The sequence below is a fragment of the Microtus ochrogaster genome, unplaced genomic scaffold (assembly GCF_000317375.1).
Source record: "Microtus ochrogaster isolate Prairie Vole_2 unplaced genomic scaffold, MicOch1.0 UNK72, whole genome shotgun sequence".
NCBI lineage: Eukaryota > Metazoa > Chordata > Mammalia > Rodentia > Cricetidae > Microtus > Microtus ochrogaster.
The window spans coordinates 1676398-1692312 of record NW_004949170.1 but is presented as its reverse complement, the minus strand read 5'-3'; the positions used below and the strand labels follow the sequence as shown (position 1 = coordinate 1692312).

The 15915-nt window shown below is 50.2% G+C and overlaps 1 protein-coding gene across 1 annotated transcript in view; it reads right to left on the bottom strand.

Moving 5' to 3' along the window:
• Positions 1-2700: 2700 nt before the first annotated feature.
• LOC101987017 (integrin beta-2-like protein) overlaps positions 2701-15915 on the bottom strand; it is a 15910-nt gene continuing 2695 nt past the window's right edge. Inside the window, exons 4-15 of the mRNA XM_005370134.1 lie at positions 15571-15741; positions 14565-14722; positions 13531-13686; positions 12652-12747; positions 10617-10706; positions 9126-9266; positions 7773-7960; positions 6885-7129; positions 6164-6395; positions 5110-5297; positions 3048-3200; positions 2701-2768 (exon numbers count right to left, since the gene is read on the bottom strand). Coding sequence (XP_005370191.1) covers positions 2701-2768; positions 3048-3200; positions 5110-5297; positions 6164-6395; positions 6885-7129; positions 7773-7960; positions 9126-9266; positions 10617-10706; positions 12652-12747; positions 13531-13686; positions 14565-14722; positions 15571-15741 — 1886 coding nt within the window. The remainder of the gene's footprint in view (positions 2769-3047; positions 3201-5109; positions 5298-6163; positions 6396-6884; positions 7130-7772; positions 7961-9125; positions 9267-10616; positions 10707-12651; positions 12748-13530; positions 13687-14564; positions 14723-15570; positions 15742-15915) is intronic.

The window sequence follows — 15915 nt, the reverse complement described above, 5'->3', positions numbered from 1 at the left end:
AGGAGGAAAGGTGACATGAGGGTGTGTGAGTTATTAAGAGCTGTTGCTGTAGATGGCCTGATCTTAAGTCCAATGGTTCGTAAAATAAAAATGTGGGGTGTTTTTCATTTACCTCCCTCAGGACACATAGGAGCAGGCACAGTGGAGACCTGAAAAACGCAAAATCCCATTCTCTGCCCTGGAAAATATACAACTCCTAACTTGAAAGTCCCAAGCACATGATGGTAAGAATATGAGCTAGAGCTGGGCGTGGTGCAGACTCCTGAGGTTTCATTTTATCATTAAAATAAACCCAATGGCAGTTTTCTGGGTAGGATCTTGAAATAAATCAGGAATTTATGTCATATAAAAGTTTAAAATGCAGAACAGATTAGAGGCAGGACCCTGTATGATGGAGAGCACACATCCAGTAGCTCTTTTAAGAAGAAGGCAGAGTAGCAACATTGTGGGTGGGGCAATGAGACTGACTGCTCTGGGGGGGTGTGGTGCTTTGAATATGAATGGCCCCCATAGGTTCATGTATTTGAATGCTTAGTCATCGGGAACTGACACTACTTAGAAGGATTAGGAGGTGTGACCCTGTTGGAGAAAGTGTGTCATTATGGGTGGGCTTTGTGGTTTCCAGGGCCCAAGCCAGGTCGGAGGGCTCTCTCTTCCTGCTTCCTACGGGTCTGGATGTAGAACTCTCAGCTACTGCTCCAACCAATGACTGCCAGCACATACCATGTGTTCCTGCCATAGCAATAATGGACTTAAATATTAAATATTGTAAGCAAGCTCCAATTAAATGTTTTCCTTTATAGGAGTTGTTGTGTGGTCATGGTGTTTCTTCACAGTATAGAGCACTGACTAAGACTGAGGGATGGGGGGGGATTTATCATTATTTCTATAGGGTACTAAGTCCTTTGGAAAATTGTCTCTTTCAGGATTGCTTAAATCTAGGACAAAATCATGGTAAGACAGGAATTTGGAGATAGGTATCCTGGGATGCCAAGGCTGACTCAGAGAGGAAGCTGTGGGCAAGAGTAGACTAAGGATATTTAACAGGAAGAACACATTTTGCTGGCAGTCTAGAAGGACTTGCCATTGGGTTCTCTATAGTGCCTAATTCATGAGTGGAGATTGATGATGTGTACAATAAAAAAAAATCCAGAGAATACTGGAGAAATACTTTCTGGGTGCTGGCTCTACCCTGGTTCACTATGGAAGGGAAGGGTTCTGGAGATCATCAAGAAGAATGACATGAAAAGAAGAGCAAAGGAAAACCCTACACTGGGCAAAAGGTGGTCCCTAGAAAGGCCAAACAGTGGACAAGTGATCTAGCAAGGAGCAGGTGAAGCAGAATGGATGTAGAAGGAAATATCACAAGAATGCCGACCCTGACATCAAGTCTTCCTAAGCTCATGGATGATGGTCCTAAAAACCAGCTGAGGTTTTTTTTTCTTTTTGTTTGTTTGTTTGTTTGTTTTTTGTGGAAATGGGTGTGTAGATGTGGTTTGAAGCTGGTTTGTTTCCCAAAACTCCTGCAGGGGCTTAATACTTCCAAACTATATGTTAATGTTAGTAAGAAGATAGAAGATTAATTTCAGTGGGGTGGCTAACACCAGAGCCTTTGGAAAATTATTAGATTAGGCAAAATCATCAGATTGAAGCCTCCACAATCCTTGTACTCACTTTATAAGAAGAAGGAGAGGACCCACAGAGAAAAGAAAAGGAAAGGAAGAAGGAAGGAAGGAAGGAAGGAAGGAAGGAAGGAAGGAAGGAAGGAAGGAAGGAAGGAAGAGGAAGTCAACTCCTGGAATGATGGATGCTGAGAAAGCCCAAGGTACACAGTCATCTGTTGACAACATGGCTATAGCCTGTGGTGGTTAATTTTGATTGCCAACTTGACTAGATTTGGAATCACCTAGGAGACACTCTGAAGGAAGGGCATTTCCAAGCAGGTGTAACTGAGGTAGGAAGATTCACCCCAGACATGGGCAGCACCATCCTATAGGTGAGCGAGGGTCCAGGACCAAATAAAAAGAGAGAAAATATGAATGCCAGCATTCATCTCTCTCTGATCCCTGACTGCAGATGCAAAGGGACCAGCTTCCTCATGTTCTGGTTATCATGGCCTTCCTGCCCATGGTGACCTGTATTCCCAGAAACAATATAAACGTTGGGCTAGTTCTGGGAAGGGAAAACCCTAGAACTCACTGGCTAGCCAGTCTATCCAACTGGTGAGCTTCAAGATCAAGGAAAGGCCTTGTCTCAAAAAATAAGGTAGAGAGTAATGGAAGAAGGCACCTAATGTCACCTCCTGACATGTATGTACACAGGAACACAAACCCAAAAGAGATGTTTAACATGTAAATTAGCCCTACATTTAATTGAACTGGTTTCTTACTTTTCACACAGAAAGCATGCGTCTGGCCTCCTACAACTTAGGAAGTTTATTTTTTTTCCTCAAAGTTTTATGAATGATTGAAGAGGGGGCTGTCCTTGGAAAGAAGTCCACTGAAGATCTGGCATCTTGGTCGCTATGGGAACAAATAAAGCCAGCTTTTGTGTTGGTGATTTTGGGGAGTATAAGCCATTTGCTGGTTGGTTATAGTGTGGAGGAGTGGTTGGTGGGTTCATTCTGGTTGGTCCCAATGCCTTATCTTCATCAGGTCTCCTTGTCTCTCCTGATGCCACCATGGTGATGCCTTATCTTCATCAGGTCTCCCGTTTCTCCTGATGCCACCATGGTAATTCCTTATGGTGCTGTTCTTGAAGATGAGGCTCTTCTGGGGGGAAACCAAACATGACTTTGTTTGTGTGGGGAGGACTTCTGGGGCTCTCTTGGAGGCTACCAGGTCAGTTTAAAGATGTCACTTTGAGGACCAAGGCAGAAATGGAGGGTCTTCCCATGAATTAAGTCTTTGCAGCAAAGCTTTTATAGTATGCACTCAGCTGAGCTGCTGAGGCAGGGTGCTTGCTGACCTCCAGAAACAGCCACGACCTACAGTGTGAGAAGTTACAGAGCATAGCAGGGTACAGGATCATATAGTCTAATCACTTACGCTGGTCCAGCGTGCGCTGAACCCCACCCATTCTGGAAAGCTTGACCTTCTGGGTTTCCTTCAGGTGGATTATCCATATGACCAATAGGAGGACAGCAAGCAGCAGGACACCCACTGCAATGCCCAGCACAATGGTGGTGACACTGGGACACTCTAAGGAAAAAGCACAAGTCATGAATTATGTGAGTCTCTACCCACAAGTCCACAGCCTCTTCATGCCATCCACTCTCCCAGAGGGTCCCGCTCTAGAGACTTGCTCTCTGCCACACAATATGGGTAGACAAGAGAACACAGCCTCAGTCAGCATCAGAAAGCAAGGCCAGTCTCTGTGGTCCCAAATGATACTTAAAGACCACTAGGCCTGCCATTTTATTCACAGAGAAAGTTATGGACAATTCCTGAGGGACCCTAAGCCATCTTACTGCACAGTGGGAATGGGGACCCCAGGAAAAGTTCATGATTATGGCTTGAGGACAGGTCCTCACCCAGAGTCTGTGCCCCCCTCCTCTCATGGGTTTCAACTTGAGAAGGGCTGGAGAACAGTAGGCTCAAGTTTCTGTCCTATAGGAGTTCCAGTGTGCTGCTGCCCAACATTTCTTGTGGTTGCTCAAGCAATCTCTCTGCCTTTGTCCTTTCGGCTAAGTAAGAATGGGATGAGAAACTAGAATTCTGGAGCTGCATGCCTAAGACCTGTAAGGACATCTTACCTTCTGCCCAAATCCGCCATCTTCCACATCTTTGGCCATTGTCACTCCTCACTTCTCCAAACTGCTCTAACAGCCTGTGCCTCATCCATCTGTTGGAGAACCCTGGACCTTCAAACTATCACTTAGTCCTCTATCTCTTCTCCCATCTCCATCCAAGGGTAGTATCTGTCCATACTACTTCTGGACTCAACCCAGCTCAACCTGTCCACCTCCAGTCTTATTCCTGACCAGGACAGCAATATTTGGCAGGACCATGCCTATCTCAGTTCAAGACAGGACCATGTCCACTTGGTCCCAGGCAGTATAAACACACCTTGTACTGATGACTGGACAGTGTCCACCTGACAAGGGAGCAACCACTTTATACACCGAGATGATTATTTCCTCATGCCTGACAGGACCATACCACTACTATATCTACCTGGTCCCTGATAGGTATGTGTTAACCCAACTGTCACTAGAATTGTATCAATATGGTTCCTGACTATGTGCACCTTGATTTTTGGTAGTGCTGGGTCTGTTTGGTCACCGAGAAGACCATGTTCACCGTGTCCTCTTACAGTACTGTGTCCAATAGGACACTCAACAGTTCTGTGTGGTCACCAGGAGGACACTGCCCTCCTGGTTGCCAGATGAGATTTAAAAAAGAAAAAAGACAATGTGAGTATTGCCATTTTTCTTCTGGGAACTTCTAATAGCTTTTTGGCATGCTCAGGAACAAACTTGTACCCGTAGAGGATGTGTGGTGCCCGTAGGCTGATGACTGTCATGACCACCGACCTACTGGGTCTCCTTGTCTCGATGATCTCATTTTTCCTTCCAGGAGAATGGGCCGCTCACCACATGGTCTTTGTTTCATTTTAACTGTAGTTGCAACAGGACCATGCCATGGACCCCACAAAGACTAGGTCAGAATCTTCCATTCACAGATATTATTGTCCAGGACTTGAGCTGCGTGGGTCAAAGAGTGCTTGAGAGGCATTCACTCCATTCCTTTGAGACTCATGATAGGTGTCTTGAAACAGCTAACCGGTACCAGTCCTAGGGGCCCTCCCATCAAACAGGAGATGCTCCAACTGTAAGGTGTGGTGCTTCCATGGTGCCATGCTCAACACAGACTGGAGCTACCACCAGAGGTACCTGTCTGCCAACCATCTCTTGGTGCAGGGCCAGGTGAGGATACTGCTTACCTGCCCAGGTATCCTGGATAAGTTCTCCTTCTGCTACTGGATATCCTTGCCCACTGGAGTGAGACCCTTCCCTTTGCAGCCCTCTTGCTATCTGTAGAGGCTCTTGGGCTAGAGTCCTTGTCACCATGTCCTACCTCACCAGATCTGGGCACTGTCCAGCCTTACCTCGGCTCTCCTCTACATAGATGGAATAGATGCTTCTCCGGTCTCGCTGGCGCACAGTGTAGGTTGTCCAGCAGCCCTCTGCATCCTGTTCACTGCAGTTCTTGCGATGAAATTCTGAACTCAACAGATCCATACACTCCCAGAAGCAAGGTGCTCCATTGCTGAGTTTTAAGCACTTGGCACAGGAGCTGAGGAGAAGTTGGGAATGAGTTTGATGAAATAGGATGGCGAGGGGGTGTCAGGGGCACAAGGATGGGCAAGGTGTACACTGTGTGAGGGTACACAGGTGTGTTGGGTGCAGCACTATGCAAGATGCATTAGTGTGTCAGGATTTACATGTGTACGAGATTTTATGGGTGTCAGGCTGCATGGGTGTGTCAGGGTGAATGGTGAGTGAGTGCATACTGGTGTGTGCGCATGCCCCAGCCAATAAGGGTGTGCTGGCGTGTAAGGCTGTGTGTGTGTCAGGGTGCACGAAGTGTCACTGTGTACGTGTATGTTCGGGAGCACTGGTGAATGAGAGAGTACTGTGTGCAAGGCTGTGTGAGTTTGTCAAGATGTGTGTTATGTGAGTGCAAACTGGTGTGTCAGGGTGCACTAGTGGATCAGTTTGTCTAGCTGTGCAAGACTTCACAGGGATGCCAAGGTGTATTACTGTGTGAGCGTAGCCTGTCGTGTAAGGGTGCCCTGATAATTAGGGTGTACAGGTACTCAAGGATGAACAGGTGTCTCAGGGGACATGGGAGTGTCAAGGTTCACGGAGTGTAATATGTGAGGGTATTCCACATACAAGCTGGTCCTGTAGTGAGAATCCCAGGCGCCCTTTAGAGGTCAGCACAGTGGTGTAAGTGAGGGTAGAGCAGACTGTGATCCTGGGAGGAGACCAAAGGGCAGAGCCAATGGAAACTGGATCCAAGGGAGGTACAGACCCCCTCAAAATGACACCTCCTGCTGGGTCTGCTGGATCTTGCTGAGAACTATGGTGTAGTGGCACCCCTCGGGACTCCCAGGTAGCCTAGCTGTGAGGGCAGCGTGGGTGGTTGGGGACACTCACATGTACTTGTGGCAGCGGGAGAAAGCAGCAGGAGAAACAGCGGAGCTCTCCTCACACAGTGGTGGATGGTAGCCGGGGTCACACTCACAACTGTTGCAGCGGCAGCGGCCATGGCCATTGCACATCACCAGGTTTTTGCTCAGACAGCCCTCAGTGGACCTCCGACACTGGCAGGCTGAACCTTCAAAGGCATCCTTGCAAATGCACTGGCCACAGAAGCAGGAGCCCCTCTCTGGAAAACAGCCGAGGTCACACAACTCACCTTCCTGGAGGTGGGTAGGAACTAGGAACCACTCTCCCATCACCTGGGCCCTAGCGTGTTAGTGCCTGCCAGGGAGGATTGTACTTACAGCCTCCTTGCTGCCTGCTTCTACCAGTACCTTCTCACCCAGCCCTACAACACCAGGGAAGGACAGCTGGGCAAAGACACAGGGACCAGAGAGATCCCCCACCCCTCCGGCAACACATCCGCCTTTCAGCCAGACTGGGCCTCCACATTGTGTTTGAATAGCTCTTGAGTCAGGACTGTTACTTCTGTTGTCCTCCAGGGATAATGGCTGACCCTCACAGACATGGAAGGCCTGGCCAGCCTTGCTGCTGCCGTGTAGCTCGGCAAGACTAGCAATCATCTGTCCATCGGTCCCAGTGTCCCTCTCAACATCTTCTGGTGCAAACTGACAAGAAAGTCCATCCCCCAGTTGCAGTGGCCCTTGTCACTCACGTGGACCGCCGCAGACTTGGCCATTGTATCTTTCACAGTTTACACTGTCACACTCGCAGTACTGCCCAAAGATCTCTTTGTTGGGGTCGTCACTGGTATGGCACTCACACCGCCCACAGATGCAGTCTCCCAATCCTGAGCACACAAGGGAGCTGTTGTCTTTCTGGCAGCTTCTCTGCAGTTCCTGGCTGCTCTGGCCCAGTGTCTGACACTCACAGTTTTTCCCTGTGTAGCCAGAGTTGCACCTGTGGCCGTATAGGAAGGGCAGTGATCAAGTTCTTCCTTGAGATGGACACACCTTCAGCCCTTGGGCCCAGTGCACACATCCAAACACCTGTAAAGTATGGCACACCACAGCCACTCCTTTCTCAGTGGTGTTCTGAGTGTGCACCTGAGGTAGACCCAAGGCCGCCCTGGGTAGGGTGGCCAAGCATAAGCTTGTCCTTGGCCCATGAACAGTCCCTCTGACAGGCTACTATGGCATCGCGCAGACAATGGGGCAAATGGTACACTACTTGAGGCTTCTGAATGTCCCTGGATCTCTGGTAGCTGATAAACCAGACCTAAGCTTTGACTTGGTCTCAGTCCCTGCCTGCCACTAGATCTGTCTTCTGGTGAGAGGAGTTTCCTGTGAGCCAATTCTCTGCCTGGGACCCTTCGTGGCCAGAGAGTGGAGAGTGAAGTCGGAATTGCCGAGGAATACCATGGCTTGGGGAGTGATAGCAAGGACTTTGGGAGTGTGAACCCCAGGCTCCCCACCAGCTCCTCACACCTGCAGCCTAGGAGCTATCTAGGGGAAGAAAGTGCTCTTGGCTGTCTGTGATCATCTCATCCATAGATACCCTGCCCATGGGTTGGACTGCCAAGGGCAGCATGTACCTGCCTCACCTGCAGATGCCACACTCCATGACACCCTTTCCTCCACAGAGGCCATGCTCCTGACTCAGGTCCCGGCACTGGCACTCACACTGGGGAAGGACCCGCACGGTCACCGTATCAGTGAAGCTTAGGGCCTGGATGACAAAGGCCTGCTTCTGAATGCACTCTGAAACCATGACAGTGACCTGGAAGGTGACCTGGAGGAGGGTAATGGGGCTTAGACAGGGGCCATGGGTGACCAGGGTCATGGTCCTACTCTTTCCCCTCAGGGGTGCTGGGAGGGATCAGAGTGATGTCTGGGGAGGGGTGGCATGGGTTCTTTCTGAAGCAGAGGATCTTGGGACAGACTATGGATCAAGCTATAGAGAGTCCAGACCCCCACCCCACCCCACCCCAGCCCTTACTAACCAGCATCCAAGCCCTACTGTGAATCAGACTAGGGAGGTAGCGTTTTTCATTATCCATACAGTAGGAGATTTTTAACGTGTGGGGCACAGTTTTCCCTTGTGTCCAGAGTGCTAAGATAATAGAATGTCACAGGGAGTGTGGTGTTCTTTATCCAACCCAGAGTAGAGGTGAGTGTCCCGGGCTGTGACAGCACACACAGGTGGCACAAAGATGGCAGGGCTGATGACAGAGAGTGCTGGTTTGCAAAATCAGGCTACATCTGAAATCAGTTTAAGCCAATGGTACTTAGAGAAGAAATGTCAGTAAAAATAAGTAACGCACCATCTAAAATTTAGAATAAAATTTGTCAGTTTCTCATATGAATCACCCAGCATGAAGGGATGGTATTCTGTTTGGGGTGTGTGTAGGTGTGTGTGTGTGTGTGTGTGTGTGTGTGTGTGTGTGTGTGTGGTGATGTTAGTTCATGAGCTAAAAGAAAGATTAAAACTTGGGTAACAAATTTATATTTGTTAGGGAAAGAAGTCAGTTTGTTTTTCTGCTCACCTGTGTGGCTTGAGACTTGATGTTTCCATCAAAAGGTAAAATGAAACAAAAGTCAGAAAAGCTGACCCAATCCATACCTTATTTTTTAATCTCTCTTCATGTCTAGCAGTTGCCCTCTAGGGGGTGCTGTTATTGCATGACTGGTTAGTGTGTCTGGGTTATTCCAGGAGGGGTGTGGGGTTTCCTGGTCTGCGCATTTGGTGCCTTCCTGCTCCTTAACATTACCGTATAGACAGCACCAGTCTGCCAAGTGATGTTTAAAGGGAGAAGCGTCTGGCCGCTGGCCACCAATTGCTTTCCCGTTTGCTTGCTCCAGGTGAGCCTCTGTTTCCTCCTGAATGTCCCTGAGATTGAGTTATTGAAATACCTGGTGGGCCCTCTAGCATGCTGGGTTGGGAACCCCAGGCTCACCTGGTCGTTGATCTGTACACCGTCACACTCTCCTCTGGATTTGCCTGTACTTGATGCCCCGTTACTGCAGAAGGAGTCGTAGGTGACTTTCAGGGTGTTGGGGATGGTGGTGTGGTCCAGGAAGACTCTGGAGGTGAGTCTCTGTGGGCAGAGAAAAGCCATGCTCAGGGGTGACAGGTTCAGCTGTCCCTGCCCCCCATTTGATGTAATGGTGTAATGGCACCGTTACACTTTTCATGCCCCTCCTCCCCTGCACACCATTTGATGACACAAACACCTATTGGTAGCTCAGTGAGCATGTCAGGGCAGGCCAGCAGGTCGATGCCATGGCTTGCTCTGAGACAGGCCATTGGTAGGAAACCAGCATAGACACAGCTGTGAGCCCTTTGAGGACAGTCCCCTCACTGCTGAATGCCAGGGCCAGCTGAGGAGGAGCCACAGACTGTTGAAGATGTGAGAGACAGAGCACAGATGGGAGGAGGAAGGGAACAGGTGGCATCTGGCGAGCGGGCAAGGATGGCGTCACCTGAGTCATCCCTAGAAAGGCAGAGCTAGACTAGGCAGCGGCCTGGCACAGAGTATTTTTGGGGGCATCTGGGGTTCACAAGGCTAGAGAAGGAGATGAAACCTCTCCATGGTCAGTGGCGGCAGTGTTACAGGGTCCCCCACACACTGTGCTGGCGGATCCCAGGATGTTTGGTCACAGAAGGCTAGTTCAGAATTTAAGGATACCCGTCACTTGGAGATTTCTGTATCTGTAAGCCCCGAGCAATGCAGTATGTCATGCATGCTGGTGTCTGCCAGAACCCTGGGACCCCGAGGGTGTGGATTTGGATGCAGCTGGACAGACAACACACCAGAGGGGAGGATGAGGAATGAGGGTCTGCAGCGTGTGCCTGGGGCAGGAGTGGGACCGGCATGCAGGAGGTGCTGCGCTGTTGGTTTCTGTCAGCTTAATACAAACCAGAGTCCCTTTGGAAGAGGCAACCTTGGTTGAGGAATTGGCTTATCAGACTGGCCTGTGGGCACGTCTATGGGCATTTTCTTAATTGCTACTTGATGCAGGAGGGCCTAGTTCACTGTGGGTGCTGTCTCTTTAACACAGTAACAGAAAGGGAACTAGGAAGGCCCTTCTTCCCAGGACTGTCTACACAGCATCTGAACTTACTAAGGTGATGTCTGAGGTCTCCCCAGCCCGTGAGACAGCATGTACTCTTCCATGGCCACCTGCCCTCCAATATCTCCATGGCGGTAGGCAGGGGAGAGCCCCATCTGGGTAGGACTTGGAACTCATGTTTTAGGGAGAGCCAGAGGAGATCTGTGAGCCACACACTCATTCACCAGTAAGAGGAACTGCCCTGTCCTCTGTGTCTGTCCAGAAGACTGTAGGGTGCTGGTCGGTGCTGCCGGAGGCTACAGCAGGATTCCGTAAGTCAGCTCTGCTAACTGTGAGGTTCAGACCATCTCACGCAGCTACTCCAGGAGACTCACCCTGTAGGTATCCTTAATGAACTGTGCCACATTGCTGGAATCACGCGAAAGTTCCCTGATGGCCAACGTGGAGATGAACGTGGTGAGTCTCTGTTGGGAGAGAAGATCAAGCTGGCACCTGAGACCACCAACTCCTCCGTGCTTGTGAGGGCTTGTGACACCCAGGGGGTCCCTCCAGCTCTCCAAGTGGCTAGGATGATGCTCAACTGAGTCTCTACCTCACAGAGTCGCAGAAGGAGCATCGGTGACATGCTGCCAAGTGCCGACACCTGGCTCTTAGTACTCTCATGCCTGTGGTGTAGGTGCCCCTGGCAGGCAGTTCCATTTTCAAGCTGTTGATGTCACTGACTGGGGAACACACACCTGTCTTATCACGGGACAATATCTTCACCATATCATCACGGTGGACAGAAATCATGCCCGTGACACATAGGGGCACGGATGGCAATAGAAAGTGATAAAATTACAGGAAGAGGAGGAAGAGGTTAGCTTTACTGAGCATCACTGGGTTTGAGCAATCTGATTTTAATGGGGACCATGTTACACAACCTTGTGACAATCAGCCCTGGCAGAACTGATCTGCTTCCCAGAGTGTCCCTGGAGGTGGCTCAGCCTGAATCCCTGGATAGATGATAGACCATCATCCTCCCCACAACTGCCTAGTGTCATTCAGGGACTGTGTCACATGCCATGAAAAGGGAATGTTGGTACCCTGTCCAGACAAATCCTACCGACAGTCAGGATAGACACTTCTCTATCCCACATTGTCCCTAGAATGGAGTCTGCCCTCTCTGTGAGCACAGTAGGCTTTTTACATCCAGGCCACCAAACCTCTCTGAGCTCGTCAGCTCCAACAATGTCATTTGTCTTGGCTATGGGACCAGCCCACCAGAAAATTCGGGCTCTGCCTTGTCCCGTTTATGAAAGTTGCTTTTCCCTCAGTCCAGAAGCATCCACAGAGAAGGGTCTTGTGTGTAACATTCTCATGTGCTCCCTGTGGCATTGACCAACCTCCCGAGAACAAAGCCTTATGGAGGCCTATGTCCTCTCAGGCTAAAGGAAGTGGTGGGCCTCAAGTCTCCCATCTGTGGCTTCCTCCCTTGTCACCGTGCTGTCTGTGGGAGTATGACTCCTGACCCACTACAGTTCTGTGAGGAGGGATTGTCATAGCTCCCCGTGACAGATGGACATAGGGGCTGTGACATCCTGACAATGGAGTGGCCTCCTCTTTGTTCCGCTAGCTGGCAACCTGTGCAGAGCCAAGCCACTGTTCCCCGTGGCTTCTGTGATGGCGGTATTCCAGGCTGCCACCTCTCCTCTTACTGTCTCTGTAGGATAGCTTCCCTTCTCTGGAGCCTGGGAACCTAACAGCAAGAAGTGTGGTTTTCCTGTTGTCCTGGCAACCAAGGCTTGCCTGAGACCTGTGATGTGACCCAACCCTGCGTCCTCATTCAGCAATGCACATCCTGCCACAGTCAACTCCCCAGCCATTGTAGGGCTTCCTCCCCCAAGATTCATGTTCATACTCAACCCAGCCCTGCACCCGGCTATTGTGCAAGGCCACACAGCTTCAGAGAGTCCAGGCACAAGGGGAGTCAACCCGAATACTCATGTGTTACACGAGTGTGCCTATGAGGATGGATGACGTCAGGGGGACACTGATGTCACTGTCAGATGGGGAGAATTTGTTACTGGGAGCAGCTGCTTTCTGAATTAACTGGATGGATGGATCAGCTCAGAAGTCCCTAGAGCAGTCCTCATAGAGGAGGAGGTCCCAAATGGTCCCACTGCAGACTGTAGCTCTGAGGTTCTACTGTAGGGATCCTGCTGACCCATAAGAACTGGTCATCAGACAAAGAGATCATGGCCATCTTCCTCGTCTCAGACTGCTGGACTTGTGTCTCATTCTGGTCTCAGGCCCTTACTCTGGCAAGTGGAAACAGGACTCCACTCCGGTGATCCCGCGAGAATGCTGGGCTTCCTCACCCTGCAGCTGAAATGCCTGCCACTCTTGGTCAAGACCCACCTCTCTTACCTCATATGTTTTCACCACCCTCGAGGGCACCATGACAATGGGCTGGATGTTGTTTTCAGCCAGTTTCCTTGCCAGCTGGAGCACTGAATGGTCGTCCTGGGGAGAAGGGGCATCCCGTCAGGCCACCCAGTGGACTATGGCTCTGAGGACTATGATATCACCCTTGTCCTGTGGCAGCACCTTATCTGAACAAGGTGTACAAATATGTGAACAGAATTCAGCAGAAATGAATGATGTTGAAAGACAGTTAAGAAAATACCAAAGGTTGCAGTGTACTTGGTCTCTTGGTGCAGACCCAGGATCCCTCTAATCCTGGCAACCTCTCAGGCTTCCTTATAACCCACATCCAGTCATTTGTGGCTCTGTTAGACCCCACTCTAACAGGGACCCACGGCTGCCATGCTAGGTTGGGACTCAGGAAGGGGGGGGTCTTCATTGTCCTCCCTTCTAGACTTTTCAAAGTTACCCTGCTGTAGCTTGCCTGCAGGGCCCTTCCTCCTAGCCCACTCCATCCCCTAGGGACTGTTCTCAGTGGCTCCTTTTTAGCCCTCCAGCCCATCTCCATTTCTTTGTGACTCTGACTTGCAGAATAGGGAAGACTCTCTTTGGTATGTCTTGGTGTCCTGCCGCTGTTCTCTGGCCTGAGGCTGATACCTGAGACCTAATAGGACCAGTCACAGCTTCTGAGTTTTTCTTGAATTTGTTTCTTAGGTTGGAATGAGGTATTTAAGGCTCTGGAGAGGTAACCCTGTGTGATCCTGATCTGGCTGTTAGGAGGGGGCAAGTTTATAAGAGTCCTGTTTTTTCTCCTATTTGGGTTCCTGTCTTGTGTCATGCAGGGCTAAGCTTCAGATGACACCAGGGAAGGAAGGGGCTCACAGGTTCTCTTCTGCTCTTGAACATGCCATCTTCCAAGTGACAATGACTATCACTGGGATTCAGTCTGGTACCCGGACTCTTGTCTTTAGCCAAATGGAGATCGTTGTCCGTGACCAGCACCAGAAACCGTGTCCCATTGCACCAACCGATTTCTCCCTGAGAAACGAATGGCCTGGGGTTACCCGCTGTACTTTTTCTGCTGGCCACCTCAGGAGCCAGGTGTGGCAGCCTGGAGCCTGCCCCCCACCCCTGCTCTGGGGTTTCACAGCAGTCAGACAACAGAAAGAGAGTTGAGATTGAGTCTGGGATGTGTCTAATAAGATGCCTGAAGTGTGAGGTGAGGGGACATGAAATGCGTATCTACTTCCCAATAGGCAAAACTTCTACAGCCCGTCCCTCCAGACCCAGGACTGGCTCCCAAAAACATCCCCCCAAAATCTGTGGTGTCTATCATGACAGGCAAATCTCAAGTGTGAATACAGGGCCCACAGGGGAACTGCATCTTCCTGGAGAATCCCCGGAAAGGGGTGTGTGCTTGCAGCACGCTGTAGTCTGACACCCAGGGAGGCCGAAGAGCTGAGAGAAAAGAGCTGAGCCGGCGCAGAGTGAGCTTGCTGCAACAGTGACATAAAGAGACATCCAGGGACAGATGTGGGACGGTGTGTGGGTGAGAGAAGAGAAGGAGGAGCAAACTCTGGCCAGGGATTGTTATCTTGCCTTGGAGGTGAGAGTGGGCCCCTGACTCAGGACGTGTAGGATGAGGCCCAGGTTACTATGGTCACTTGACAGGTTCTTCAGGAGGCATCACAGATAATAGTGAATCTGCAGGTAATCTTGCAGGTTCTTTTGCCCTCTTCCTCCTCTCACCCCCCAGCCACCTCCTGCGGCTCTCCAGAAGTCTAGTGAGGGTTATTCCTCTCAGGCTGACAGCCAGCAAAGGGGTATTGACTTGACCCTTTGAGAGAACATGGCTGGCACAATAGCTTGCAGCACCACAGAAGTCTTCAGACCTTAGAAGGGCTTGGTAGGCTCACCATGCACGTGGCGACTTGCATCATAGCATCCAGTTGTCCCTTGGGAGTATCCAGGTTTCCAGAAACCAGTTGCTTCACCAGTTCCTTCTGAAACTGACCGGAGTCATCGGTCAGCTTCAGGATGTGCTGGAAGGTCATGTTCCTGATGAATCCGAAGCCTGAGGAGGACAGATGAGGCTGGGAGGCTGGGTCTAAGATAGGGAGGTGAGCCTGGGAGATACCTGGACACAACCTCAGTTTCCCTGCCTGATAGTAAAACAAGGGAGAAAACGGGATGGTGGATGTGTGCGTTTGAGTATGTATGTTGTGGGAGTTCCTGTGCATACATGTGAACATTCAAAATCGTGTATACACCTGGACACAGTTTACATATGCGTGCTCCTATATGAATGTGAGCATGTACAGGTGTGAAAATAAATTATTCATCTGGGTCACTGTATGTATTTGAGAATGTGTGTGCACATGTGGTCTGATACATGTGTTAGCCTGCGTGTGGGTGTGCATGTGGCTATGCACACACATACAAGTGCATGAATGTGAACACAGATGTTCAAGTGTGAGGGAGGACATCGCTCTTCAGGGAAGAGAGTGCTGTTTGGGGGAAGCCAGGCCAGGTGGAGCTGTGCACACATGCAAGCACACAAGCCTTATTCTCTGAACATGTTGGTGTTTGTGGAGCTCTGACCCTTTGATCTCCGGCTCATTGTGATCACTGCCTTTACGCTACAATTGCTACTTTGTCGACCTAATCTGATGTTTACTCATTTTTAGAAATTAGCACTTTTGTCTTTTGAGCTTACCAAGAGATGAGTGAGAGAGGAAAGAAGAACCAGTGGAGGGCTGAATCTTGTGGTCAGTGACTGGACATGGTCCGCTCCACTCACAGTGATGTTCTGAGAACTCCCCAGTGGCAGCTCTCAGGTCACTGCCTCTGGTGTGTGGGGGAGGGGTTGCCCAGGATACGGGAAATGCTGAGTCTGATCCCTGCAGTGGCTATGGACCTCACCAATATGGCCTGATCTGGTGATCTCATTGAGGGCTTGGAGCAGGTCACTGCCCAGTGTCTGGACATTGGAAAGATGGTCTTGTGTGGAGTCAGAGATGTCCATCAAGATGTACAGGTCAACAGAGTTGTCCTGGGTCCTCTGGACGCTCACGTTGAATGCTGCCGCTTGACCTGTAAAGGAGAAGGGTGTCGCTGCTGGGCTGTGTTGTCTTAGGACACTGGTACTGAGCAGGGGTTGCACATGAACTGTTCTCTCTAGTAGCACCTCGGTCTTCTCGGTTTCTTCCATCATTGCTGCCTGGGATAGCATCCTTGAAAAGGGACCGATAGCTATCTATACCTGGT